The sequence below is a fragment of the Cebus imitator genome, unplaced genomic scaffold (assembly GCF_001604975.1).
Source record: "Cebus imitator isolate Cc_AM_T3 unplaced genomic scaffold, Cebus_imitator-1.0 Scaffold42, whole genome shotgun sequence".
In the NCBI taxonomy this organism is placed as follows: Eukaryota; Metazoa; Chordata; class Mammalia; order Primates; family Cebidae; genus Cebus; species Cebus imitator.
In genome coordinates this window covers 7408236-7420844 of record NW_016107357.1, presented here as the reverse complement: position 1 = coordinate 7420844, position 12609 = coordinate 7408236, and the positions used below count along the sequence as shown (strand labels likewise).

Below are 12609 nucleotides of genomic sequence, written 5' to 3'. Positions count from 1 at the left end.
GAACCCAGGAGGCGGAGGTTGCGGTGAGCCGAGATCGCGCCATTGCACTCCAGCCTGGGTAACAAGAGCAAAACTCCGTCTAAAAAAAAAAAAAATTAGCCAAGCATGGTGATACACACTTGTAGTCTCAGCTACTCAGAAGGCTAAAGAGGGAGAATCGCTTGAGCCCAGGAGTTCAAGGCTGCAGTGAGCAGTGATCACACCAGCCTGGGCCAAACAGTGAAACTCCATCTTTAAATAAAAATTTTTTAAAAATTAAAAATTATAAATGCCAGACAAATACAGCCACATTCTTACCAGCCACAGCCCAATCCGAACATGGGGGGGCGGTGGAGTCCAACATCCCAGCCCCTCCTCTTCTTCCCCTGGCTGCTGTCAACCATGCCCTTTTGGAGACATCACTGGAAGGTTTGGAGGTCACCATGGCCCTGCCACAGGTAACAATGGAATCACAAGTGACAGGCGAGTCCCCAGAGATGAGCCAAAGAGGAGCAGGAAGGAGAAGGAGGCATTTTCAGAAAAGGCATTCTCTGGTGTGTCAAACCACAAGACAGTCTGTTTATAGCTATCTGCTTAGTTAGGACGTTCTGAGCGGAGAGGTGAAAAGAGAGGAGATTCCTGAACAGGACTGCAAAGTCGGCAGGTTTCTCTTAATTGGAATGGTGTTATATAATATTGGGGAAATTGTAAATGAAGCATTTAGCAACCCAAAATGCCACTTTATGAAGCGTGACAGCCACTGTGGGGCTGGGACAGGGAGTTTGCGGCCTCTGTTATGGCTCCCAAGAATCCTTGCAAACAGGCTAGGGGGAAAGCGGCAGTAAGGATGAGTCCCCGGGGCCACAGGCAACCTGGTGGGCTAAGCTGAAGAGTTGTGAGAGGCAGAAGCCCTATAGGGAAGGAGGAGCAGCCAACTGCACTTCACCAGTTATCTCCAAGGGACGTTGAGAGAGTTTTCACTGTGTGGCCCTGAGGGTGTGCCAGCAGCAGGCAAGGCCTCCTACAGGATCTCTGGCCCCCTTACTTGTTTAAGTAAGGAGCCCTTGCTCCTGAGCCAGTCAGACAGTTGGGACCACACCGACTGGCCATGACTGCCACCCTCACAGGCCCTCTCCCAAAGGCCACCTCCCCGAGGCCAGCGTGAAATTCCCTTCCATGTGCTGCAGGAGTCAAAACCACAAGGAGGGGCAGACACTCACCAGTAAAGATAGTAGAAGAAGGAGAGGAGATAGAAGGCCAGCTTACACCAGGCCTCCTTCTGACAGTAACTCAAAGTGTCAGCATTCATGACCACCGGTGGGTCGTAGGCTAGTTCTGAGCTATCTGCTGGACAGTGGAAATACCTGCAGGGAGAAAGGACAGCATTGTCTCTGAGGTCCTGGTACTTGTGGCATCACCCGGGCAAGCCCTTCTGAAGGAGGACTTCTGCTGAGCAATCCCTGCCAAGCAATTGCCTGCCTTCTGCCCAAGTCACAGTTCCGGTGCTGCTGGAAAGTGGCTCAGCCACTATCTTCCAGCAGGTAGAAAGTCCCCAAATACTTCGATCACTGGCATCAGGGCAATTTCACCAACATACAAAGCTGCTCCAACAGAAGGGGAAATGTTTCACCTAGCATTGCCTGGAAGTTGAGGAAGAGCCTCCTCTCAGGACAGGTGTAGGCAGAGGTACGGGGCTATACCGCCACTGCTGGGACACCACCGTGCCTCCATTCTACCCTACGAACTACTTTACACAGACCCTAATTGAAAATCCTGAATACTTCAGGACATCCTATTCCCTCTTGAGTGCAGAGCAGTTTACAGGTGCTTCCCTTCTTGATAGTGGGACCTAGAACTCAAAAAGAACATCAGCCGTCTGTGGGGAGGGAGACGCCTCTGACGGCAGCTGGGTGAGCGGAAGAACGTGGGTGGGGGAGAGGAGGAGGCAGAGCAGATAACATGAACTGTGTCTACTTCAAAATACCAAGTTCCCAAGGCTCAGCTGGCCACAGCCCCTGAGAAGGGGAGCCCTCAGGCTTGGTGAGACCTGGGGCAGGAGTCTGAGCATCCTGAGCCCCTGGGAAGTGGTCACTGCCCTCAGGACACTGCCCCCAGGACCCTTGGCCACAGCCACAAAGTGCAGCTGGAATCTTTCAGCGAGTTCCTTTTTCAGTCATTCTGGTAAGGGCACCAGAGACCAGGAGTGCAAATAAATGGCTTCCTGGACTCCGGGACTCCGGGACAGGCAGTGGTTCTCAGTGGTGAGCATGGGCCCAGGGACAGGGCTCCAGCTGGGAGATGAATCCCACTGGCTTTGAAGAACATCCCTGCAATATAGCAGCTCGCAGATCCGGCATCGCAGTTCCTTCCTCCTTCCCCTTCAGAGAATTGCACTGACGTTATCTGTCACTGACACTGTGCTGAAAAGAAATCACAAGCCAGATTCGATGACAACTGCCAGCTCATAGCCCTCCAGGCCACTCACCTCTCCTCCTCCTGGGAGCCTATCTCAAAAGCTATTTGCTGTCACTGTGGTTTTGTTCCCAGGTGACCTCATTAAGTAGAGGCAGAGGGGCAGGGTAGCCAAGTGGCTCCATGGGAAGAGCAAAGGCCCTACCAGTCACCAGTCACCACACTGACCTTCCTTGGGTCTGAGCCTGTCTGAGCCTCAACTTTCTCTTCTGTGAAATGGGGATGGAATCGCCTACCTCAAAGGGCTTTTGTGGCCATTATGTGAAGCGGTGAAGGGAAACAACCTGCGAAGAACAGGTACTGAGTCAACAGCAGACAGTTCTATTTTCTTTAAGCAAACTAAGAGCCAGAGCAGGAGGGGACTTTCTCTGTACGAGACATGTCACTGGACTGGACCTGTCGGAAGGGAAGGAGAGTGGAAAGGGGGAAAAGGGATACACGAGGGTTCTGATTTTTAAAGGACTCCTCCCATCCTCACTCTTTTTTTCTTTCATGTTCTGAAAAGTTACTAATTGCCAGGAACTAGACTAGTTCCTGTCAGGGATTCAAAAAGAGGTGAGACAAAGTTCCTATTGGCAAGGAGACTACAGCCCCTCCCTTTTCCCATAGAGATAAACTTTCAAAGTCTAAGGACACTGGCTGCCTTTCCTTCTCCTCCCTCTTGGACAAGCACTAGCCCTACAAAGCAGTGCCCTGATCCATGTGTGGCCAATTAACCACATTTCCAATGCCCTGGCTTGACAGCCCCCTGCTTGAAGGAACTTGGGACAAACTCCTTTCCTGGGGAGAAGAGCCAGCCCCTGGGGCAGTGTGTCAGACAGCAGGGACTTGGACTGCGACTCATACAGAGGTGGGGTGGAGCCTCGGCCCAGCCACGTCCGAGATGAGCAACGCTGGACAGCTGACATAACTCTGTGAGTCTCTGTGTCCCCATGTGTCAAACACAGAAAACGAAATCCAGCTCACTTGGTTGTTGTGAATCCTGGATCCCGACTGAGGACTCGATACATTTCCACGCCATAACTTCTATTTGACGTCTAATTCAGAGGATAGCAGATTGCCTTTACTTAAAGTGAGGCTTCTCTATGTAAACAAATATTTTTCCTTCCTCCCTAAACCTGAGATTTCTTCTACCCTGCTGGCCCTGGTCAATGGCACCATCGACCTCCCAGCCACCCAGCCTAGAGGCTTCCCCTCCCTCACCTGCACCCAATTATGTATGGGCCAAGGCCCGTCCAGTCCACCTCCATGGGTTCTCTTGTTCTCTCACCATTCTGACTCCCACTACCTGGGTCAAGGCTGTCTCATCTCTCTACCCGGAGTTCTCACCATAACCTCCCAGTGGATCCTCAATATTTCACCGTCTAACCCATCCTTTACACTGCTTCTCAGACCACCTTCCTAAAAGTCAGATCAGGTAATGCCATTGTCTTCTTCCAAAGCTTCTGAGAGTTTTCCATTACCTACAGAATAAATTAATTCCACCTTCCCTATCAAGTCATCTCAGGTCCTCCATACCATACTCACGGCTATCTGCCAACCCTCTCCTTATTTCCCTCCGAGAACCCTACATCCAACCTCCCTGAACAACTGCCATTTCTCAAGCACACCAAGTGCTCTCTGAACTCTGGGCCTTTGCAAACTGGTCCCTTGCCCTGGAACATGCTTTTCCAATGTCACTCTTGAGTCTAATTCAAGTGTTTCTTTCTCCATGCTCCTAACTGTATTCCTCATATGTCTGTTAAAAATGTATTTCCCTCCGCCACTAGGATGTACATTCCTTAAGGGTAAAGGTTTTGCTTTGCACTTAACTTGAAATCCCTCACAATGCCCAGCATGTAGTATGTATTCCATATGTTTTCTAAATGAAGGAGTACATGTTTTAGGTGTGGCTAAATTCAAGCCAGATTTTATGGTGCAGTAATAATGATAAAACACTTTGGGGTCCAATGCTCTGGCAGCAAAGGGTCAAGGGCAGGCAACTTATCTGCACAAATATCTTCTCTACGACTTTGGTATTCCTCCACCTCTGCCTCCTGTGTCCATATGGTGACTCTATTTTACAAAAACCCAAGAATCACGTGATCTGACGCATGGTCTTAGCAGGGAATAGAATATATGAAATTATAACTGTCCCAGAAAATCCAGCCCATCTGGTAGGTGCTTTTTATTTTATTAAGATATAATTTACATACCATAAAAGTCACCCTTTTAAAGTGTACAACTGTACAGTTCAGTGGTTTTTAGCATATTCATAGAGTTGTGCAACCATCATCACTATCTAAATTCAGAACATTTTCATCACCCTAAAAAGAAAACCACAGACCCATTAGCAGTCATTCCCTATTCTCATTCCCTACCAGCCCCCGGCAGCCATGGATTTACTTTGTCTCTATAGATTTGCCTATCCTGGATGTTTCATATAAATAGAGTCATAAAATATGTGGCCTTTTGTGTCTGGCTTCATTCACTGATATTTTCTTTAGGGTTCCACGTTGTAGTATGTATCAATACTACATTTCTTTTTATTGACAAATAATATTCCATTATATGGATATACCACATTTTGTTTCTCCATTTATCAGTTGATGGGTATTTGGGTTGGTCCCACTCTTTGGCTGTTGTAAATGCTACTCTAGCTGCTTTTAACACGGACCCAAAGGCATGGGTTGCGGCTAATGAAACCAGCAAGAAGGGCCCTCCCTTACTGGACCTGCTGCCTGAGAGCAGCTTAGGAAGGGGCTTTAAAGAGAGAGACCCAAAAAGGAAGGGATGACTGGAAGGCACTAGAAGCTGTCTATTTGGGGGGCATCATCACTGGACAGCAGGCTGCCCTGGCAGAAAAGAGAAAGGATAGGCCAATCCCAGTCCGACTTACCTCCAGAAGTGATAGAAAAGTAGAGGGACATTCAGCCCCAGCGTGAGCCACTCTTGCGCACACAGGAACATGATGCAGAATAGGCTATGGATGGAGTATTCTGGCAGCACCAGCTGAAGAGGGAGCAGAGACACAGCCCTAGGTTAGAGGGAAAAGCCACTCCTTCTACGGCAGCCTGGACACTGCCTCTCACAGGCTGGTGACATGAAGGCCCTCCCTGCAGCAACACAGAGTCGCCAGCCCAGGACAGATCCATTTCTGATATATTCTTCTTTTCATGGCACTCTTCTTTTTATTATACCCAAACCCAAACGACACAAGCCCTCAGTGCACTACTTACTATTAACAGAGGACCGCACTTGCTCCTAGGGGTCACCCATAGATGGCCACTGGGAAGACTAGAAGAGTTGGTCCAGCCCATGTGCCACCTGACCCAAGGCAGGACCACTAGGAGAAATACTGCTAGAGTTTCTAATGAATCCATAACTGCCCCACTCTTGTTTTTCTGGCTCCTGTGTATCACAGACCCAAAGTGAGTATGTACGATTATCACAAACATAGGAGGGTGAAGAAAACATGGCCCACCCCAGGAGGTAGGCATTTTGCCTGATGGTGGATGGAGAAAGAGGAACATAAGAGAAAGAACAATTAGCAATGATGAAGAAGGACACTGTAGCCTCTGGAGGAAGAGGGAAGAAACTGACCCTGACCAAGAAAGGCCTGATGCTAGGAAGTGAGCAGCAGGAAGACTAAGCTCTCCCGCCTCCAATCCAGCCGCACAGGTATAAACGGGTAAAAGGAGCTTAAAATCATTGAAAAGCCCCTCCCAAGGGTACATACATTTTATCAAAAATCAAAGTTGTAAGCTAAAGGGTAACTGTCAGGAAGAAATTTGGCCCCTAGGCCAGCAGTAGGGAAGGCTGCAGATATAAATGCATCATTTTACCCACTTATAGAGGAAGATGTAGACATACATTACTAAATATATTTATTCATGTAACATATAAATGTACTTTGTATTGCTTAGGCTACCATGGATGCTTTGGTCTTCCCCTCAAAATCTTTTCAAACATCCTTGGGGGCCCATCTCAAATGCCACTTTTTTTTTTCTTTTTTTGTGCGTGTGATGGAGTCTCACTCTATCTCCCAAGCTGGAGTGCAGTGGCGTGATCTCGACTCATTCTAACCTCTGCCTCCCAGGTTCAGGCAATTCTCCTGTCTCAGCCTCCCCAGTAACTGGGATTACAGGCACCCACCACCATGCCTGGCTAATTTTTGTATTTTTTAGTAGAAACAGGGTTTTACCATGTTGGCCAGGTTGGTCTTGAACCCCTGACTTCAGGTGATCCACCCACCTCGGCCTCCCAAAGTGCTGTGATTACAGGCATGAGCCACCGCACCCGGCCTCAAATGCCACTTTCTAATGGGAGCTCTCCCCACCCCACCTTGCTCCCTTGTTCCTTCACCTTCCCCTGTACCTCTGGGCCCCACAGCATGTTTTCTGACCCTATCCCAGGAGTGCTTTCCGTAATCTATCCATTGTGGAGTCATCATCCTCTTCCCACCTCCCAGTGCAGACAGACTCCTCTGTCCAGCATTCTGCAAGCCATCTTAGCCAATGTCTATTCTTTTCTCATTTCCATTTGCAAAGCGCCTTTGTACAATGCATGGCAGTTAGCAGACTTAACAAATACTTGGTAAAGTGCATTGACCTCACCAAGTGCACATGTTCGGAACATGGCTGGCTGGCATTAGATATCCAGCCTGTGGTTATAAACTAAGATTTCTTTGGGTGGAGAGCAAACTCCCTCAAACCACCCCATTTGGGTATGGACCATGACTTTGGTCTCTCACTTTAGTTAGCTGAGCTGACTATCCCAGATGGCAGACACAGAGGGAGAAACACATACGCACACATTAAAAATAAAGACATGCACAGCACACGTGTAAGACATTTTGTAACTATGGGGCACCTCCTTTATTCTCAAAGACCAGTGCAGATGAATTGCATTAACCCACACTGTAGATTTCTCAGGCAGTCACCTGAGGAATCAGAGCAAAGGAGCCATCATTCCAGAAGTGGTGACCCTGGGTGAGTGAACCAGGCACAGCCAACCTCTGTTGAATCTCAACCACCTGGCAGGAGGGGACACGCATGTCCCTATTGTATCTCCTTATAGGACCTCAGAGCTGTGCTTACCAACCCCATCTGCCCCTAGCCAAGGCACCATCCTACCCACTCCCATCCAAAGAAAAAAGCCCACTTTCTCAGGGCTGGGAGCACCAGCCCCGGGAGGCAGTGGCTGTGAGTTCCACTGCACACATCTTTACATTTTCTAATCATCAGTTTCAGCCACTTAAGCTGAGGTAATTAACATGTTTGGAGATGATTCAGGCCCAGGGTGGGCCTGAATCATCTCCAAACATGTTAATTATTGCTCCGTCTCCAATTCCCATTCCAATGATAAATCTCTGATTACAGTTTAGATTTCAGGTCCCACTCTTAATCACCCCTGCTTCATCTCTCTTTGGGGTTTGATTTATTGTGGAGGCTGCAACCTTTCAAGCAGGGAGGATTCATCACTGTCTCCATGTAAAGGAAAACTGCTTTGTGGAGGCCAGGTAGTCCCGGAGGTCTCCAGCCTTTTGGAGAGTGGGAAAAAAGCTGAAGAATTTATTCTGCCGTTTCAGGTAGCTTCGCAAGATGACCACTTACTATCTACCACACTGAACAGGATCCTTACAAATAGAAGAGGCTCCTCCAATTATTAATCCAGGGACTTCTAGGAGTAATAGTGACTTTTTGATGCACACAGTGGTCCTTGCCTACTTCCCCAGCTGCTCCTTGTCACAACGATGTGGAAGAGACAGGGAACCTCTTCCTTCTAACCCAAATGGAAATCAGCCAGGTCATTTGCATGAAGCCTGTGTCATAGCCGTTACAGCTGGCCTCCACTCACACCCAGCACTCAGCCTTCTGGAAGGTGGTAAGGTCTCATTTTCCAGCTCTCAGGGCTTGAGGGTGCCAATGGGCTGTGGGCCGAAGTGATGTGGAGAGAAGGCCGGACCATTTAACGGCTAATACAAAATGCTCCCGTCTCTTTTCCTTTTCCTCTGATGAAGCAAAAAGCATTTAGGGTGGTGGGTACGCCACAAGTAAGGAACGCGGCCCCCAGGCAATTCATGATTGACTAGAGTGTAAGCAATAAAGAAACTTGTGTTGTTTTAAGCTGCCAAGAGTTGATGTTGTTTTTTTACCATGGCATGATTTAAACGATCTCATATGATACAGTCAGCAAAGCCCAGAGTGAGTAATCAATGGAAAAAGCAAAGTTTTGTTCTTTACTCTTTATCCTCCCACAACTGTCCACCTGGCCCTTCCTTAACAAGACATCGAGGCTGGCAGGACACAGCTCCCTGTCACCGGACATGCTCAGGCAGGGCTGAATAACCACCAGGCAAGCATAATGCTTATTCATGTGTGTGGGCAGCCAGACTAAGTGTTCCCTCCCAATTTGGAGAATATCTGTTACATAAAGACCACCCCTGAAGCTTCCAGGCAAAATACAGAAATGCTGATGCAAGCACACATCACAGCCCCATGACCCTGAGTCATGTCTTAGCTTTGGAAAACACTGCTTTTTTTAATAAGAGAAGCTGTTGACTGGTGCCAATCTCATTCTTTCACTAACAAAGGGAGAAACTGTTTCATGCAAGCCACAGCCTATTGAATTGCCATGTATTATTATACCCTGCTTTCTAGAGTTATAAATCCTAAATCTCAATATGAGTGTTGTGGGATTACTGAAAGACTGCAATTCATTCCAACCAGGGGGATCATAGAAGGTTTGTGATCAAAGGGAAATTGGAAAGGGCGAGTAAACCTTAACCACGTGCAGGAAGTGGAGGCTGGCATTCTAGAAGTGGAACAGTGAAAGCAAAAGCAGAGAGAGATGGAAGTCACTGGCCTGGGGTGGCTCCTTAACAAGGCCACCTCAAAGGGCCCCTATTCAAGGACATTAATAATATCAGGCAAGGACTTCATCAATGCTACCTTTATTCCACCTGTCCTGACTTCCTGCCCAGGTGCTAATGGTCAGTTTTCATTTGCAAACATTTCCATCTGGATATTCCACAACCACTTTGTGCTTAAATTCACATTCTTCCCAGTACCTGCAAACTTCATCTCCTAAATTTCTGACTTCTGCTAACCATACCATCTCTGACTCCTCATCAATCTCCGTGTGAGTCTGTTGCCAAATCCTGCTTTTTCACTGCCACTTGCATTTGTTCCTCCCTGTTTATTTCTCCTGCTCCTATTGGTCTGGGCCCTGGACCTCCTCCCCAGGCTGGTGCAGAAACCTTCTAGCAGGTTTCCATCCCTGTTCACACGTGCCCTCCATCCAACAGAGCAGTATAAGCCATGCTCAGCTCAGCTCAGCATTAAGCCATCATTCACAATCTTGTTTTTCTAGGAATTTTACTTACTTGTCTGCATTCTAAATATTTTATTTTTAGTTATGCATCCTCTCATTCATTCATGTATCCATTTGTTTGCTACTTTATCCCATCAATGACCTGCAGCTAATTGGTACCCTTTATAGATTCTGAGAATAATGGAATCATGTGCCAAGTCCTGTCTTATTTTTACTGCTGTGGTAGACAGGGGCATTAGGGGTTGTGGGAGAGATTCTTCTTATGCCCGAAGGAAAAGAAGTAGAAAGGGGATGCTTGGAGTTGAAGCAAGCGAATAATGCTCCCTGGTGGAAAAAGGGAATTCCCTAAGACCAGGGGAAGGGAGAAGATAAGGGAGGTGGAGAGGCAGCAAGCGCCCCTGGTGTTGGAGATCTACCTGCTCCTGGCTCTCACCATGCATCCCAAGGGCATAGGATCTCTGAGGGGCTGGCGTTGGCATGCCTGGGAACAAACACATTAAAACTCACAGCCACGGAAGCCACGGGGAAGCTCCTGGAGCTGAGTTTATGAGAGTGGGAGCTGTGAGACTCAGAGTCTCCACCCATCTCTGAATCCCCCGTCAACTCAGACAACAAGCTTTACAGCTGTAATCCCGTAAGTCTCAATATGTTAGCCCAGTGTCTCAAAGCATTATATAAATTCCTACAGTTATATAATAATCAACTGTCTGATATTTAGAAAAGCAGCTTCCCATGCTGAGTCTTATTTTTCTCATCAGTAAAATGCCACACCTACCAGCCAGGGACACAGGATGTACTATGAATGACAGTGCTCTCAAAAGTGAAGAAGCCTCCAACAAAAGAAGACGCCACTATTGTGTTGTGATCATGATTATTATTTTTTTTTCCCAAGATGGAGTCTTGCTCTGTCACCCAGGCTGGAATGCAAGGGCACGATCTCAGCTCATTGCACTCTCCACCTTCCAGGTTCAAGTGATTCTCCTGCCTCAGCCTCCTGAATAGCAGGGACTACAGGCGTGTACCACCATGCCCAGCTAATTTTTGTATTTTTAGTAGAGACAGAGTTTCACTATATTGGCCAAGCTGGTCTTGAACTCCTGATCTCATGATCTGCCCACCTTGGCCTCTCAAAGTGCTGGGATTACAGGCATAAGCCACCGCACCCAGCTGATCATTATTATTTTTAATAATCATACACTAGCTAATGATCATTCCCAGGTGGATAACTTGTTGCTCTTACCATGAAGGTCAATGAAATGACCCAGAACCAAAGTTGGTTTCCTGATTTTCCATTCAGTCTCCTGACTCCTCTGATTGAACCAAGCTCCAGCTTCCTCAATGGGAAAAGAAACCAAGGGCTGTTTCAACAGCCTGCCTCTCAAATCATAAAAAACTTCAGTCCTTGCCTGTTTTCAACAGCAATAATCCAGCTCTGTGTGTCTGCTCTAAGGTTTATTTGCCCCAGGAGCCAATAGTGTAGAGAAAGAGAAAAGGATACTATCTCTTCTATTTGATTCCTCAGCCCATACTAAGCTGGCCCTAAAACAGAGGATCTCTCTGGGACACACAGGACGAAGTCAATTTTCCCAGCATGGAGATATCCATTCTCCATTTATTCCCAAATGAATAATCATGCACGAGTGTGCAGTCAGTCCCTGTTCAATTTACATCTGGGTGAGGGGGGACAGCAGGAAGGAGGGGACATGGACGGCATGCTTGGAAAACTAGGATTTTGCTGAACCACAAGACTAAGAGAAAAGCATCCCCAGGCACTCTCAGGAAACCACATTCGGGGTCCCTTTGCTCTCAGGAAGCCACATGCCATTTAATCACTCTGGATGAAGGTCATCTTGGTGGAGCCTATACCAGTTTGGGCATCCAGGAGGGCTGCCCAGCCCCATAGGCCCTGCCACGTCAGGGACTAGCACCCAACCTCAAATGGCACAATACAGTAGGACGCTCCGTGAGCTGGGACCTGGGGTTGGGGCGACTTGAGCTCCCTATGCGTCAGTGCTGGCATAGCAAATGTTTTGGCCTCCTGGAATTTGCATCAAAGTTTATTAAATATTTTTAGCCATAAAACAAAGGCTCTGCTACATAAGCGACTTAGCACAATATCAGCTAGTCTAGAATTATAATCTTATTTTTAAAAAATTTTTTAAGAGATCGGGTCTCACTATGTTTCCCAGGCTAGTCTTCAACTCCTGGGCTCAAGCAGTCCTCCCACCTCAGCCTCCCAAAGTGTGGGGATTACAGGTGCGAGCTACCGTGACTGGTCCTAGAATAATTTTTAAAGTCACCATAAAATTAATATGGCGCCTGCTGATTTTACGTACACCAGGAACTGTGGGTGCAGCTCAGCGCCCTTCACTGCTAGCAGCTCTCCTAAATGCCTGCACCAAGTATTGCTTTGATCTTGGCCAACCACGGCCAGAATTGGACCCTCTTGGCTGACCCCTGGGAACTGGGCCACAATTCAAGGGAAACCAGTAGCAGATCATTTTCCCCATGGGCCTGCATCAGAACACGAAGGAAAATAAGTCAGGGAAAGCAAGAAATAGTTGCCTGCCTGAGTGACCCAGGACCTGAAGACAGAAGAATTTTCCTCCTGGCCTGGGGAAGCCCAATAGTCAGTGAGGGTATGCAGGGCAGAGGAGTGGCGGGCTGCTTCCAGTCCCAGAGGGCTTTCTCTCCAGGCCTCCGGCTTTTTCATCCCATGGGTCCTCTGGTTTCTCCCTGCATTTTCTTTGTTTACCCTCCCTGAGCACATTTAATCCACACTGTGTATGTTTCTGCTGCTTCTTGGTACCCAGTTGGACTCATTTCCACCTCTGCATTGGGAGA

At 47.8% G+C, this 12609-nt stretch overlaps 1 protein-coding gene across 3 annotated transcripts in view; it reads right to left on the bottom strand.

The window, feature by feature from the left end:
* Positions 1-12609, bottom strand: part of CNIH3 (cornichon family AMPA receptor auxiliary protein 3) — a 287496-nt gene that overhangs the window by 4817 nt on the left and 270070 nt on the right. For all 3 annotated transcript variants that reach the window (XM_037737728.1, XM_037737729.1, XM_017526408.2), the window contains 2 exons: positions 5330-5442; positions 1200-1343 (listed from right to left, as the gene is read on the bottom strand). In XM_037737728.1, the coding sequence (XP_037593656.1) occupies positions 1200-1343; positions 5330-5442 (257 nt within the window). The remainder of the gene's footprint in view (positions 1-1199; positions 1344-5329; positions 5443-12609) is intronic.